We start from the raw sequence: 17,289 nt of genomic DNA, 5'->3' as shown, positions 1-17,289 counted from the left end.
AATCTAACATCCTTCTGATTTTTTGGGAGAGCCAAGAACCAATTTCGTTTTGATACTCTAACTCGTCAATCAGTCGATTGTATTTTGAGGAGGTCATTGCTCAGTTCTGAGAGCGTGAGAACAACTCGAAGGAGTAGTTCATGACATAATTTTTACGGGATTTCCTACGAAACTAGCTAGAAGAACACGACCTCAATTCAATGCAAATATTAAATTCTGCATTGGCACAATACTTCCAAAGATGAGCGAAATCGGCCTCCGACCGAGCGGTGAGAAATGGTCCAACTTTTTGATCGTAGTATTTCCCACACGAGTTCAACTATTCGTGCCTGCCTGGCAAGCTTACTGGAACGGATTAACCGGCTAAGCCCTTCTCACTCAGTCTCCGCAGTCCTCTTGGGATTTCGAGTCATAAATAACCACCTCAGTTCAACCAACGCAACTTGATGATATAATGCGCAATTCTCACCAAGGTAAAAAAGACCACCCTAATTGCCCTTAATAAGACAAGCCACAGTTGAAACCCGCCCTGAAAACGGCAATTGTTTCAGCATCGCCAAAGTTCCACGGCAGGCTTTTCAAGTCCTCTGTGGCCATTTCGGCCCGTTTTCTCAGGGAACGCGATCTTTTCTGGTTTCTCGTCCTTCGCTAGTTTCGAAGCTTCCACGGGAGGGACTCCATCAACGAACGGCCTCAGCCTCAGCTTTCAATGAAGGATGGATCTAGGAAAGAGGCAGCGAATCGGGCGTAGAAGGAATGGGAGGAGAAGAAGGAGGAAAAGGACGAAGAGAAGAAGAGCAGGGGAGGAGAGAGTGAATAAGGCTTTATGTAGAGTAAGCGATTACTTTTGTCCTTAGTCGAATTGTTTCTGCGGGAAGAGAGAGCTCTTGTCAACTGAAGCAATCTGAGTGAGAGAATAATAACTTCATAAGAACCTGCTCTTCTCATCCAAAGGGCCAAACTCGGTGTGGGTGGGATCAAGGACCTGCTGATTGACAGCCGGGGCTGAAAAAATTGCCCCACTTCCTTTCACTCGAAAATCGCTCCAGGGGCATCAAGACTCAGTGGGAATACATCAATACTCAGACCGACATCGGCACAAATGAGGCATCTCCTGGCCTTTTTTGGATGATTTCTCACGTCATCTTGACTAATGGCAGACCGAGCTTTGGAACATCATTGGGTCCCAACTCGTAAAGTTCGGGGACAACATCGACCTTGCCACGTGGAATAATCGAGAAAGAGGTAAGCAATAAATTGCTATAACTTATTTCCCCCATCTACGAGGGTAATATATTTCATGGCTGACTCCTGAATTGGAAAAGGGGGAAAACTTGAATGTTTCCCCATTCTTGGCGATCCATTCAGTGGCTGTTCCTGTCGTTGTTTGTGTGTTTTGTTGTCAAGACCGGTAAAGAAAGATGTAATTGTGCAACTTGGGACAAATTCAAAGAAAAACGCCAACTGACCGTCCATTTCTTGGGAACAATTACCTGAAAGATCAGGGGGAAAGCTGGGCCTACAAATTCGAATGCTTAAAATCCAACTCTAGTATTTATCTAGTGCTTACACAATCATGCTCTAAAATCATGAGACATCTCAAAACATTAAATACTTACGGTGTGAAAATCTTCCCCCAAGCATTGGTATAAACCTAAGAACTTAATAATAAAACATTCAATATTTTGCGCTACTAAACAATGATAGAAAAGGTTGCCCCGACAATTAATTTCATTAAAGATTAAAATGTCTCGATAAGCTCCCGGTGATCCAATAGAGCATCTTTGTCTCACGAGAGATCGGCCAATCGGCCACCTTCACGGCTTTTAGCTCTTGACACCCGCATGGATGGCAATTCACCCACAGGATTTACAATTCAGGAAGACGAGGACCTGCCTCTGAATTTGGGACAGAAACGCAAGAAAGGCCAGCAGCCAGTTTGAGCAGTATACATAGATCATTCTATGGCCTATGTACAGTGCACGTATACATACATCAGAGAGAGAGAAAACAAGAACGGGAACGACGAGAGAGCGTGTTCAACATGCAGTTGAGAGCAAGAAACGTACTTGCAAGCATCGTTGTTTCGTGATCTCAAACACAGCAAATCCGTGCCAGAGACCCCAGATACGCCCATGTTATGGTTACCAACCAGTTTTGGTAAGAGGAGTTGTTTTCGAAAATGTTAGTTACAGCTTTCCCTTACATCTATTTCGGTATGATCGAAGGTGATTCATGTGGCTTAAGTTTCGAACGAGCTTGGAGAGTCCATAGATGTTATTAAGGGTTTACTACAAATTTAGTGAATGGATACTCAACTCGGTGAATTCAAGGCGGGAAAAAACTTTTTTTCCATTGGGAAGTATGGATCCTCTTTGGTAAGCAACTCAAGTGTGCAAGTAGTGATAGACTAGAATACTTGCATTCCAGCCTTTTCTTTATGATCAACTGTTGTGATCAAAGGTCTATTGAAGATTGACAGCCATGTTAACATCCCCATATCTCAGTCCGATGGAAGTTCAAGAGTGCTTACAGTAGTAGGATGCCTTTGAAACAAAAACTGAACTGGAACTTGATGGGTGTTTATCAAAACTCATGTCAACCAAGATGTGGGTTCGAGAGGTTAGAGATTATATATCTTGACATGAGCTTATTTTAACTGCAAGATTTGATTTTTGTCGCTTGAACTCGTAGCGGATGGAAAATTGGTGTTAGGCGTAAGGATCTGCGATGATATCTCACTTAACAAGGGTGATGACTTGAAATTTTTGAAATTCCGAGGCAAGACAATCGACTTGAACATGCAAAACTTTGACCTTGAAAATGACGGATGTTAACAAAGCTTGAATTTCAGCTTTGCCTTTTTCCCTCTTGATAGAAAACTACAGGTGACAAAATGCCAATCTGTGATGGCAGATGTTGGTAACATCCCCATTTGTGGGCTAGTTTGAAAGGCTATTGGGGAGGAAAATCATTTTGGCGAATTGCGATAAAAGAAACTAACCTTCATTATACCATTTCCAGCACTTAAGGTGAAATAAAATTTTCAGGATTGCTATGCTTCACACCATTATTCTTCGAGCTAACAACGAGCTCAGATCCAATTGAAATTGGCTTCTTGAAACGGAAAAAGAGAGAAAGAATGACTACGGCACCACATTTTTGGGCCTGCCACTTCATCATTTTCAGAACAATTTAGGTGTTAAAAGAAACGTAAATGCAATAAAAACTTGTAAAAAACCTTTTTTTAGCAACTCTGGTTGCAGTGAATATATAACATCAATTGTTAGCCACAAAAAGGGGGGGGGTCCTCCTTAGTAGTAAGGCTTATGTACGTAAATGACCTAACTCCATAAATGTTAGAAGAACATCTTGAACATCTAGTCTTGATAACAAATGCCTTGGCAATACAATTCAATCTCTGAGAAAAAAATGTTCAAATCCAAGAGTGTAAGTGATCTCCACAAAATATGCTCTGATGTTATTGTACAGTCGTTGCTTTAAGAATGCAATGAAAATTATTTTGAAAGCCTTTTACAGTTGCTATCAACAGAGCAAATTTGGAAAGGTTAGATTTGGGCAAGATATTAGATATATGATATCAGTTTATGGGCTTTTCGAACAGGAAAAACTTTTGTGTTTAGGGAGGGGAGTAGATCAGTATTGTCCGGAGGTTTAAATCTTTCTCAAATTTTGGCCCTTTTCCTTCACTTCGTCAATTTGTTCTTTAGTCTGGTTCTTTCTTTTCTTTCTACTATGCTCATTCTTGTTCTGAAAGTCCTGAAAAAAAAAACTGTAGATTCAGTTTTTGGAAATTCTTTGCGTCAATTAGGACATTTCTAGGGGATTTCGCAGAAAAACATCTGGCAGCAGTCGTCTCGATTGATTCCCTTGACTAAACCCAGACAAATTATTATTTACTTTTGTCCTGAGGTTTTAATTCAAAGACATTATTACACGTTCCGTTTTTCCACTCTTTTAGATGACCTGCAAAGTAAGAAGGATCTTTTTCAATTTATTTACTCCCAACAATTGATCGAAAAACAGCGTGAGCCAAAAACTCTATGTAAAACAAGCGCAGTTCGAGCATAGAGGAAGAAGTAAGGCCTAGATAGTGCAATGCGATCAAGCTGGGCGAACCTGTTTTTACAACACATGGGTAACAGGTGAATGGTTGTTAGGATATTGTAGAGACTTAAGTAAAGGTATTGTTTCTGATTGTAGAGGCACTGCCTTCAACTGGTTGGAGTAGCACTGGTTCAACCGATTCAGCTGCAATAGGACATGTCAAGTGAAGGAAATTCAAGGAAAAATGTAGTCCGGCACCCTGATTTTGGGCATTTTGCGGAGGGAAAATCAAAACAAACATCACAGGCAACCTCCGACATCCGGCCATTGAAATTTCAATAGGCAAGTGATTTTGGGTAAGCTATGTTATAAAACCCAACAAAATAAACACGTTTGGTATGATTAGGTGAACGCATTATCAAATTGACTCAATACCACAATGCTATTTGCTTAGCCAAGCGAGTAAAATGAAATAAATGTCAAAATTCAATTCATGCACAATGAGGTTTGGCTAGGTATGTTGTCTTCGATTTTACTCCATGGAATAACGTCAGTTGTTCATGAACGCGTACACTTGACAAGACCTATAGAAAAACACAACAAACAAGTTTTTTGCCCTTTTTTGTTTTACGTGTAATGGTTTGAGGATGAAAATAAAAAAGGTGGGAAATACGAACTGCCTTAATGTGGGAATAAACACTTCATGATGATGATATATTCGTGACTTTAGTACCAACCAACATTTTCAAAGAAGATCCATTTTATTCAGTTATAGATCTAGTTTTCTCGAGCAGAACAACATTGAATCTGCATCAATTGCCAGACTTTGGGCTCTTCGACACTCCATTTTCACAAAGCGAAGCTAGCAATGAAGGACCAGGAAAAGATAGTAGGGAAAGTTAGCCATACCAAAGCTTAAAGGGAATGAATGTGCAGTCAACGGAAAATCCAGAGAGTGTTGAAATGAACTTGCAGACTTTTCCAAGCCACGACAACAGCAGTCACGCTCTCTTTCTGCTCAATCCGCTTACACTTAAGAAGAAATAATTTAAAAACACTACATGTGGCCTGGCAAGATAGTTACTGTCCTCGCCCCCCAATAGTCCTCATTTAGGGCTAGCCGTCGTTTTGGGACAATGGCCCATGATTAACCGTCAATCTTAATCTGTCTTACTCTATAAAAAAGGCTCACTGTGCTCTCCTTAGATCTTGGAATCATACTACCAGCGTTTTTATGTGTCAGAGGACACAAGAAAGCCACTACATATCTGTCGTTTCAAGGCTAAGATAATCAAATGTAATGTTCGGCCTGGTCGTGAGGAGCCTTCAGATTTCATGATGGATGGACTACTGTCAATGTGTGCCAACGACCATGAAAGCAAGCAATACCAACCACAGCTCGAATCTATCGAATGGTGCAAGTGATGGATTACAGCATATTTATACAAATTAGCACCGCAAAGAGTAGGTAATGGAACATTTCCAGATTGGCTCACCTGCAGATTGTATTCCCCAAAAAAGGACTGTTAAACACTGCAGGGAAATCACAATTGCGAAACGACAAGATAGCCGTTCCGATGGCCCAACAATAGTTGCTTACTGGAAAGTGATCTTTTATAGAGTATTTATTGCGAAACTTGAGGCCCATTGCATATATCGATTAATTAACTTTAACATTTTGTGTTACTGAATCAGTTGGCGAGACATATATAGTCCATAGCCCATTTCCACACTTATGGCCAATTTTGAATACAAAGAGAAAAGAATCCGGGCAAAATTGAGTGTCTTCCAATCGTCCTGTAATATTGTAGGTCTAGCACTGCTAAACAAAAGTTAAGATACAGACACCACAAAAAGCCGAAAAACAGGTTTTGAGCGATAGGCGATATTTTCCCAATGTTGTACATCCCTTAAAGAGCAAAAGTGTCTAACCGACATTTCTTTGAAGGGCATGATAAACTTTCTAGAAAAGAGGAATGAATTCTCGGACAAAAAGCTTGGTTACTTGCGATAAAGTTTTTCAATAATGGCAAGATCTCGAACAACAATTATTTTTATAAAAGGAATGCAAGGCCTCACTCTCCGTTGAACCTAAATGTTAACTCGAACAATTTAGGGAGAAGTTGGGTACTTTGGTGCATTTTAATGACGTACATTTGTTGACGAAAGAAAAAGGAAACGCTTAACACTAAAATTGACCACAAAACATTGTTGGCACTCCTATGGAATTGAGCCTTGAAAGCGCTCTGGAAATCCTTTCCTTTTCTGCGTATTGTTGAGAGGTCCTTTCCCGAAGTCAATCAAATGGAAAATCAACTTTCAAAAAAGTTGGTGTCGATGGAAGGATTTGACAGAACTTGAAAAGAGTTCTCCTTGATCCCCATGGAAAAGAAAGTAAATGCCATTGAGCATGGTCACAATTGAGCATCTTTTTATCGGGTGACCGGCAAAGTCAACCTGATCTATGATATTGTTCGAGATGTTTCCAATCCTAGATGATCCTCTGAGATTTTGATCCCTTGAAGTCAGATCTGCTGAAGATATGGGTACTTTTGGGTCCTTTGTATGATTTTGAGGAACGGTCAACGTGATTGTAACAACATCTGCAAGATCCCGTGTAAATTTTCCTTAGGCTAATTCAAGTTGTTTTTAACTTAAAAGCAGTTTGAATTGTCTAACGCAAAGGTGAGCGTTCAATCGTGAACGGGAGATCATTAACGACATAAATTTTGTCGTTAACGATTACTGGATGTCTCACATCGAGTTGAGATTAGTGGAGTTATTAAGTTCTGAAATGTTGCTTTGATAATACGTCAGGTTTAATCATTTCTCTTCATTTGCCCCCTTTTATGGATTACCGATAAGCTTTCGTTTAAGATATCTAGTTAACCATGAATGCAACCCATCACTAGTAAAAAGCTAGCCCAATCCCTTAATCATATTTTTTTCAGAAACGCCTCGTGCTTAGTTGATGACCATAATTGTTGCTCTTCTAATATTCCTCAAGAGACTAAATACGTTTCCCAGTCTTTTTAATTTAGCTCTTGAATTCCTTCTTTTGCCTTGGTAACATAAAAAGAACACTCGGGCCCTTGGCCTTTGGTCTCATGTTTAACTTTTACATCAGCTCAAAGGTTGGTAGTTTAAGAAGGAAAAAGGACTCACTAATCTTCTCGACCACGGATTCTAGGGAGATAATGCGAATGTTCTCGAGGAATTCTCCTCAAAATTTTGCTTTTGAGCACGATTTTTCTCTCCATAATATTTCCGTAAATATAGAAAACGAGTATTTGCAATTTCTGAATCATATCTGGGATTTGTAAAGAAAGAAATTTTGAAATGAGATTCCTTAAAGTTCTCGAGAATAACGGTTAGTTCGAACAATGAAATAATCTTATTTCTTCTTCTTTTTCTTGGACTCCTTTGTTGATTAATTCCAGCTCTCTACTAAGATTCGTCGTCAACACGAAGGCGTAAATTTGGAAGCATCTTTTAAGTCAGACATGAATTAGTTTTGATGTCGAATCCTGATTCACCCTAAATCATAGGACTCACCAGATCCGCCAACTTAAATTCTTTGGTGGATCAGATATTAGGGCAAATAGGTGTTGAAAATAGTTTAAATCATACTACAGGGCACAATACATTGCATTCCAAGTAAAGGTTGATTAGTGCGAAAAATGTCCAGCCTATGGGAATTGGGTTGGACTTCACTTGGGAATTGATTTTTCTTTTGTACTGGCATCAATGGTTCATCTATTTTTTCCTTCAGAGGACAATGCCCGAGTGTCTCCATCAAATTTTTTGACGTCAGAATCTTGCGTCAGTGAAACAAAAATTGAACAGTGATGATGGACAGAAACGACAAATGGTGTACAGTAGTCCGAGACCAACCACTTAAGCACATTTTGTCCTTTAAAGGTTGTGTGTTTCACGTTGTTTCAATTGGACTTGACAGCTCCCTCCCTGAATTTTGATTTCCTCTTCCTCTTACACGTAACTTGATAGTCCATGCCAGTGTTGCCAGAATAGACCGCAATCGCGAATGAACCAATGGAAGAGCGTACAAAAAATGAAATATTGGACAATGACAAAGACAATCCAAGGGAATCATCAGGCATAAGGTCATACCCATCCAGCTATAGAAATCCAGTACATCTTTTGTGCGGCCAAGAAGATTAGATTGTGGTATAAATGAGCTCATTCATCATCATTCTCGTACGCCAGTCTAAAAACTCTAATCTAGTTTAACAATAATTTCAACTCCAAATGATGAAAGTTCGAAGATTAGATCTTTGGGGCTAAAAGTGGTACATAAATCAATCTGATAACCTCGTTCAATGCGAATTTAAAAAATAAGCCTCGTATTTGCAAAATTCAGAGGAACCATTTAGATCCCCGTGATAAGGATGAACAATGAGGATGGTGCCTTTGACTTGACGGCTTCTCGCAACCATGTCATAAAGTAATCGATCACCAAATGAATTACAGAACCTAAGAGATTGGCTCGACGCTAGGGTCTTCAAAAGGAAACCAAATGGATGTATTTGAAGGATCTGATCAGGAAACATGACATATTTCCTTGATTTTCTTCTCCACCTTTTCCAACATTAGCTTGCTATTCGTGGAGCTAGTTAGAATTCTAACACTCGTTTCAAATAAGGTCCAAGAACCCAATTGCCAATTTTGTCTTCTCCACGGACGTGGTCCAACTTGTGTTTTTGTGGGAACACCATGAGCTTAGATCTTAAAATGGGCCGGCAGATCTTGGGAAGCTCTTTGAAAGGTATACATTGCGAAGGAAATCCTTCCTTTGGCTACAGTAATCCTAGCGACAACTTTCAGCAGATCAACCCCTTTATCTTGTGATGAAAACCCGCTCAAGGCCTGATTCTCAATTGTACGTTCATATGAGTCGTGGAAGTAAGCGCTGTCGCAACAAAACAATATCCCGGCTTTGACAATGAATCACAATCTGGGCAACTATTCTATTGTGTTTGTCTTAATCCTTGATCCCAAAGTGCAATATTGGCTTTCTTTGGGAAACGAAACTTCGAGTTGAATAGTACACACCGGACAATTCAATATTGAACCCAAACTCCAGGAGTACCTAGCAATCCTGTTGTTTTATAGAGTGGTACCGTGGGTTTTATTTGCCGTTTAATAAACGATGCTGACAATGCAATAATTGTTGAGGGTACTTTCCATAGGAAGTCAAGGTAGAGAGATAAAAGATCAAGTTGCTCTACATATGAATGACGACACGAAGTGGAATGTGTCGCTCCAAAAGTACTTTGTTCCTTTCATCGTTCACGTCTTTGAATAATGATTTTTTTTCGTGGGTTTCAAGTCAAACCTGAGTTTGAGGAGAGCCTGGTGCAATCACAAAACTGTTAAAGTTTTCATTGAAGTCCCAGATGGTTTGGCCTTTTGCTGTTAAAAGATGTTCCTATCTTTTGCTTACAACTCGAAATTAGGAACGAAATAAACCGAAGCTGAGAGTCTTACAAATGTCGTACTTTGTATGTCTGGCCTAAACGACTAAAAGCTATCGTGAAAAGAAAGTTTATGAACCGTAGTGTACCGAAAGTAATCGCAGACCTTTTCATCGGAGTCCCCCATTGATAAAATGAAACAATGGTCAACTTTTTTTGTGTCCAAACATGGTAGACCCAGTGTGGCAGCTGACGGTTTTAATTAAAACCGTCCATTTATCTGGGGTAGATCCTTTCTTGAACCCAGTCATTCTTTGAACATCTTCGAAAGCAGAAAGATGTTCCTGAAACCCCGAAGGAACGGTCTTTAATAACTTGTTCCATTACCATGTTCCTCGTTCCAGGCAAGAAGTCTCGAACTTTTCTCAATTGTGGACGCTACTCCAATTGCTTGAAGACGATCGTCTTACATCCGTTCCAGCCTCCATTTCAGCCTCCCCCGGAAGGATGGCCTCTCTCACACCTCCACCCCATTGTCTCCACAATATGACCCATTCAAGGAAGCTATTTGAGTTGGTCAGTAATGAGTCTAGCTTTTGGGCCGAGACCTTGGCCGTCTCACCGAAAGAGGCCGGATGTTACGACAATTTGGACGAAGGTCAACGCAAACAGTTCCTGATTTACGAGTCAATTGTGGGTGGTTATTGCAATTGTATTGTGGGCATAATTGGCTTACTAGGCAACGTGCTCAGTTTGGTGGTCCTTGGACAAAAGGAGATGCAACGAAACAATTGCTTCAATAAACTCTTAATAGGTAAGGCTAACTGAATTGATTACTGAGTTTGACCTGTTTGAGCGTGGACCCCACCAACCAGTTGAAATTTTTATTTCATAAAAGTGAAGTGTCGCTCGCGCTACAAATCACCAATTCAATTTCATTGATTGAAATCAATCAGTGTTGCAGATGGAGGAAGCCAAAAATTGGTGAAGTTAATTTATGAACTTTTCAACTTTACACTACTTTGGCTTCACCATAAATTGGCTGAGCAAAACTATAAACCACTAGAATGTGGATACGAATACCACCATCGAGAATCAACATTTCCGGTGCAAGGAAACGTATTACGCTTTACTTAAAATGGAATTGACCGCGGTTCGCAAACATTTTGTATTTTAATCTTTAGTTCGATCGAGCAACTAGATCAAAAGTAACCCTCTTTTAAAAAAGTGAGTTCATTCATTCTGTTCAGAATGATGCAGTGCTAAGGACTTCTAAAGATATGGACTGCGAACGGAAGTAAAAATTTCTTATCTCCTAAACCGTTCACTTTATTCCGAATAAGCAATTCATACGACCACAAGATCTGGTTAGATAGATGAACTTGGCCAAATTTGAGCCCACTACTATGCTTAGGAAACTCAGGAGATATGGCCCAAGTTATTTAGTAAACATCACATAAAATTCGAATTTAAACTTTTGACAGCATAACTTTGAAACAAATCACCACACAAGTAAATAGCTAAAAATGACCTGACTTTCATTGAAGTGGTCTACGTTTCTTATTCTATTACTTTAATTCGAAAATTGACTGAGAGTTGCTATGACCAAGACTTCGCCGATTTGGCGGAAAGCTCGTCCAAAGTTCATATTTTTAGAAGGTCGTGTGTACTACACATAGAGAGGACACAACTTTTGATGCAATCCTTCGATTGAACTGATAATTAGAATATTTATTTGTAGCGACCTGGGATCAGTCTCATTTGAAAAATTATTTGAAGAGCCCAGTGTGTTGATTTTATTCCGAACTATTAATTCGCGACCTTAGTATCACCGTCCATATTCTAGTGGTTCTTAACAAAATCTACATCAGAACATTCATCCACTTTTACTGAGCAAGATCCAGAAATTGCAACGCATACTTTAATCTGATTCCAAAATCAAATTCATGAAGGAGTACCTAATTGAAAAACCATGTGCTTTTTTCAATCTCGTTGCAGTAACATGAAACACCCAAATCACAATTTGACTCGAAATTGAATTACCAATTCAGAGATCGGGTCAATCTAGGGGTAAAAGGTGATTTTGGACTATTGTTCGTCGAACCTGGGGAGAGAATAAGCAGAAAAGCTCACTTGAACGCGATGGAGAGCAGGAATAGAAGTAGCCTTTGAAATGATGTCTAAATTATCTCACGAGAATAGCTAGATTGCCTATGGAGAATGTAAACTCGTTACTCGTTCAAATGTCTGTTTTCCAACCCTTCACGCTTACAATATTTCTACAAAGAGCTGTGGAATCCCGAGTTCTGAGCCTTTTTTGGAGAAACTTGCCTGGGGAGGAATAAGAAAAACTCATTTTTTTGCGAGCCGAGTTGCAAGTCTAGCATTACGATGAAAGCTTTTTATATCCCTTCACCCCTACATTTCTTGCAATAATTCAAGTTCAGGACTTGCACACTCATGGTGAACTTTTCAACAAAATCCGACCATTTCCTGGTCAAAGTGGTCCAATCCTGTTGGTTGGTTCGGATGTCCAATATCAATCATTTTTCAGCAGATTTCACACCAGATCAACTGGCCCTTAAATGAGTATCTTTTTTGTAAAGGGCAATGAGGAAAAGAACCTTCTCAGTTTCATTTTTAAAGTACTTTTCTCATCTATTGATGTCTGTACTCCGAAGAGCACCTGATTTGGCCCTTGGTACAAGTTCTCTTTGAAGTACTCCGCGATTTGATTTCGTTTATCCTCGCCTATTCACTTAGGTGATTGGTTTGTTGTTTTTAAACATTTCTAGAAAAAAATATTCTTTTTTTAACAGGTTTATTAAACAAGTAGCCTACAAAGCGAAAAAGAGTGATTAGTAGTCACAAGTCTATTTTGAACATAATGTTGTATTATTCATGTGTTCACGTGAATAAATCGCATAGTTCCCAGAGTCGTCGGTCATTTTGCTAGTTGGTTTAATGAATGTATTTCTTGAAATAGCATGTTAGCCATCGAGATGGATAAATGACCGCTAATATTGGTCAATTTGTTTTTTCAAGGTACATTAACTTTCTTGACTGCTCAAGGAACAAACGGATCAACCGTACAGGAATTGAATAAGCAAATTTAAATGGCCAAGGATTATATGAAGGTGGGTACTTAAAAATCGCAATAAAACATAAAGGCCCTCAGTTTAGCTTAAGATGGATTTTGAGGTTCTCTTGGGGAAAACAAGGTATTTCTCTTATCAATTGCTCACGACTGATTGTATAAGGGCGAAGAAGGCATGAAACGGAGCTCGATTGTTCAATGGTCAGTCCCTTATCCATCCACCACTCACTGAAACTATGAAGAAATTGGCTCTTTAAGAGGATTCTTGCTGCATTAACGACTTCGCAAACTTGCTTGCTTGTGAACAAAGGTCCGTAAGATTGATTAATGATGCCAATCAAGTAACTGAATGGCCTCATGAAAGAGGGAAAAGTGGTCCAGAAACTCCACGCATTCGTCATTGGTTCGAGCCGCATCCCCAATATAACTCAAGATTTTGCTCGTGATCGGACAAACTGGATCTTTAGGAAAAACGATCCAATTTATTTTTTTGACACATGCATATACATTCATTTCGATGGAAATCACTTGGCCATTGTCTAGTTATTGAGCGACAAAGGCCATGTAAATTGATGTGCCTAACAAGACCAGGATACCTTTCCTTTTGTCACGGAGTCAGAGTCCGTTTTTCCAGGGCTCTATATTCTTGATCATGTTTCCCATTGTGGGAAAATATTTGTGGTGGTGCAGCGTTTTGTTGATCCGGAGATCCCAAAATCACAAAAAAACAACTTGTACTTCTTCTTGGCTTATTTTGGAAGTGGGTAAATTATAATCAAATTCACGTGTGAGAAATAACTAGTCAAAATTACTCCTTGACAACATATTGATCAACGTACCTTTTGAAACGCATTGTCTTCTTCAAGGATGTTAACAAAACAGAGAAAAATGCCAATACTTACTCTTGAAGGTAAAAACAAGAGAAGGTGATGGAAATTTAAGCGGGGAAGGTGGGATAAAAAAGGGATCATTTCTGCGTCGGCTGGGTTTCCGGTGTGGCGTCCGTTCCCCACATTGAAGACGACAACGGAATGTGAATACCTCCACCCAAACAAAGAACTCCCTTTGTCATTGGAGCTCATTGCCAGAAAACGAGTAGAATCCAAAAGCAACAAGATTCTCAAGACGCCTTCCCAAGAGCTGATGATATTAGAATGCACTGGGTGGATCCACAAGAAGGATCCCACTCACAAAGCAGCGCATGAAATGAATACCGAAGGGGCTAATCGTCGTGACTTTTACCTTCGTGATAACATGGCAAACTTGTCCTTAAAAGACAGATAGGCAAGGCAAAGAAAGGCAAAGGCTTTCTTCATAGTGAAAAGGGGGAAGGAAAATAACATCCTTATTTTAGACTTGAGAGTTAATCCCGATTGCAGTACCTTTGGTAAAATATAAAGAGCTTGAGTTTTATATTCATCTACGTAAAGTAATGAAAAAGATACTTTCTCAATTAGTCGTTAGAAATACAAAATATGTTATAATCGCATAATTCACATACCTGATGAAATTTTTGGGAGCGTTGCATATTGTCAACATATTTTCCCAATAGCCATTTTACTGAACATTTTTACATCCTCTGAGCTCGTTTTAATGTTTCCTCAAATCGGAAAGCAATTAAGCATTAATCTCAAAACTAGCTCCTTTTTGGAATAATCAGTGGGACACATTTACATTTCTACAAAACCCTTTTGCTATAAATCCATATTTTATATTCTTGGTCTAAATTTAAACAATTGTTGATGACATTTTGTGAATAATTTTAGAAAAATAAAAGCATAGTTTTCCATCTCACTTTTCGGAAAGATTATCCGCTGCTAGGAATTCAATTTCCATCATATCTGCTAAGTTGAAAAAACTAATTGCAAAATATTGTACATCATTACTTAATGTAGCCATCACTTGAAAATGATATTCCAATTAACTAATGGTAAATTCGATCACAATTAGCAAATCACAGGTCTACTACAAATCCTGAGCTAGTGACAGAAAGTTAAATTGCTATTCTTAAAAAACTGCCATTATCCTGACAGGCCCACTTGTAACTTGAATATTTTGTCGGGCTACAACATAACTTGTTAGCGATCCACTTAGGAGCAGATTCCTCCAACGTCACGTATACACCATTTCTATCTAGAACCCATCATTGGACAAAATGGGCCTCCTCATGAATATTGCGTGAGGTACGGGAAGTACCGATCTTAGGCTTTCGTGCCATCTCGTTTAGAATTTCGGCCTCGTTTATTGCATCCTACTTTAAAGTGGTTTTTCCCCACAACATATGTGCTGCCTCCATATTATGCAGAATGCTTAGATCAGTGGTTCAATCTATGTTTCATATCAGGGAGCTTTCCATTTGAGCGGAACTGTGAATGCCCAATGAATATTTATTTCTTATTCCAAAAAATATGTACTACCTCAACAGAATGTTGAGTGGTACTTAAACGCCAAGAGGGCTATGAATAGACATCAAGCACGTAAGATCGTGTGATTAGGAACGAGACACATTCTCTCAATTCTTCAATTTGCACCAATGATTTGACGATTTCATGTTCCCGATCAAACCCATCATCCTAAGGCACATGTTTTCTTTTGTATTTCAGCATTGGTGACGAGCGACTGCTTGCACATTGGTTTTGGCATTATGGAGTCGTTTCGGAACTCTTTTCCGTCGTTGTATCCTCAAATCTTGCTGCAAGTGTTCCCTTGGTTCCACTATCCTCTTTACCGAATCACGCTTTGTGCCTCTATTTACATGGTAATCGGGGTGGCCATTGAGCGTTATTTGGCCGTGTGTTTCCCACACGACTACCAATCGATGAGCACTCAGAAGAACAGGGCCCTCTATTACATCCTGCCCGCCATGTTTACGGCACTCTTCATCAACATTCCAAGGTTCCTGGAAACGCAATCCATCGAGAGGTAAATCACATTAGTTTGGAGGGGAATAATTAGACCAACTCCAAGAGCAGTGGCGCCCTCCCGAGCTAACTCTGAATAATGTGACTCTAACTCATTGGATGAAGCATCCTTTGACGGACTCCCTCAACCCGACATGGAGAAAGTTTCTGACGCACCAAAAAGGAAATACTTGTTCCAATCCAGCCTAAATGGAAAACACAATGCGTGTTTTTGGTCCCTTCAAAATTTGCTTGAAGCTTCTGGGATTTTTTTTCGTGCGCCCTGTTAAGAACGAATTAAGATGGGTTGTTGAGAGGGTCTAGAGGCTCCTCCAAAAAATGTGGAATTTCTGGTAATAAAACGAAATGGAGGTGCCCAAAGGTAGGAGGAGTCATATTGCGCACCAACTGCTCAGATACTTTCCCGTCCTCATTGGGTTCTTATCCGGCTTAAAGGAGGCCAAAGTCTGCATGAAGTGTTGCTTTTCTATTGCAGAACCTATTTCTACGAGGACTGCTCCGACATTCAAGTCATCGAAGTGGAACCCACGGAGCTTCGCCTGGACCGAGCTTACATCATTGCTTACGTGAATTGGATCTGGTGCATTTCCACGGGTATCTTGCCTTTCGGGGCGTTACTTTTGCTCAATTTCAAGATCTTCCGAGGACTCAAGCAAGTCAGACGTAACTTGAACCGTCACCAAAGACTCGCCAAACGAGAAGAGGAACTCGAAGAAGCGGAGGCCACTAATGGCGTCTCGAAAAAGGCTACCTCTCCTCTCAATGGAGGTATGTTTCAATGCAAGTGCTGTCCTAATCAAGAGGAATGAGTCGGCTGATTAGAACGAAAGACCGGCGGGATTTCTCCAATTCATCAATTTTGCACATTCTTTACGACCACTTATGTAGAAGATGACGTTATTCAACGGGGCTCAAGTTGTCCTTTCATGTTGATCAAACATTTGGCTTTCCCATGATGCCTCTTTGGTTTAACACGCTCAACCGAAGCGATCCTCTTGATTCATGTATTTCCGATTTATCACGTCACATGGGGATTGCTTGCTTTTGCCCCTGAAAAGGGATCACTCTTGGAGCATATATATATTGATCTCATTGACCTTGAGAGATAACAGCGTATGGAAGCGATGTTGGATCAAGGGTACAGACAGTACAGCCCAAAGCAAAGAGCTAAACAGCCAATCGACGCTCTCGAGTTTGCAATTGTCAAGGAAAAGTGGTAAACCAGGATGCCAAAGGATGTGATTGGCTCAAAATGGCTTTGATCCACTTTGATGGAAATCCGTATTTGCATTTGAAGAATTTGATTGGATCTATCTTTCGGTTGGCCTGAATATTACCTAGTCGCCCAACGATTAACTTAAGCGCATATTTAGTCGCAACTTTGAGTCTCGAGTACTATAATTTGCATTCTTAGAATCTTTTCACATTGGACCGTTTGGGCACTCTGAAGTCTGTTCAGTGCTTTTCTTTTGTATTCTTAGATTGCGAATCCATTCCGTTGGTGGAACGGAACAAAGTCGGTTCCAATCACCTTCAAGCAGAAGCCGAGGCCGAGACCGTGTTCACCACCACCAACGGTCAGGTGGATCCCAAATCCAAAGAGCAGCTTTCGTTTCGAAAGCGGGCTAAAACGGCCGCTCAAAGACGCCTCCTCTCCGCTGCTCAATCTCGGGAGGCAAATATGGCCGTGATTTTGGTATCAACGGTGACCATGTTCTTGATTTGCTTGCTGCCGAGGATGTTCATTGTCGTGTAAGTCCTTTACAAC

General features: G+C 40.0%; 2 protein-coding genes across 6 annotated transcripts in view; one reads left to right on the top strand and one right to left on the bottom strand.

Annotated features, from left to right (window-relative positions):
- LOC131877797 (uncharacterized) overlaps positions 1-17,289 on the bottom strand; it is a 77,348-nt gene that overhangs the window by 25,004 nt on the left and 35,055 nt on the right. The window lies entirely within an intron of this gene.
- LOC131877799 (uncharacterized) overlaps positions 555-17,289 on the top strand; it is a 19,374-nt gene continuing 2,639 nt past the window's right edge. The window contains exons 1-6 of one of the 5 annotated variants that reach the window (XM_059223591.1): positions 555-833; positions 955-1,245; positions 9,908-10,317; positions 15,204-15,522; positions 15,997-16,289; positions 17,003-17,273. In XM_059223591.1, coding sequence (XP_059079574.1) covers positions 10,011-10,317; positions 15,204-15,522; positions 15,997-16,289; positions 17,003-17,273 — 1,190 coding nt within the window. In that variant the 5' untranslated portion in view covers positions 555-833; positions 955-1,245; positions 9,908-10,010. Of the gene's footprint in view, positions 834-860; positions 1,246-2,048; positions 2,185-4,368; positions 4,425-9,907; positions 10,318-15,203; positions 15,523-15,996; positions 16,290-17,002; positions 17,274-17,289 lie in introns of those variants that run through there. The other 4 variants (XM_059223590.1, XM_059223588.1, XM_059223589.1 and 1 more) reach the window with 4 other exon arrangements.

The sequence above is a fragment of the Tigriopus californicus genome, chromosome 3 (assembly GCF_007210705.1).
Source record: "Tigriopus californicus strain San Diego chromosome 3, Tcal_SD_v2.1, whole genome shotgun sequence".
Lineage (NCBI taxonomy): Eukaryota > Metazoa > Arthropoda > Copepoda > Harpacticoida > Harpacticidae > Tigriopus > Tigriopus californicus.
The sequence above is the reverse complement of the archived record's forward strand: the minus strand, read 5'-3'. Positions and strand labels throughout refer to the sequence as shown.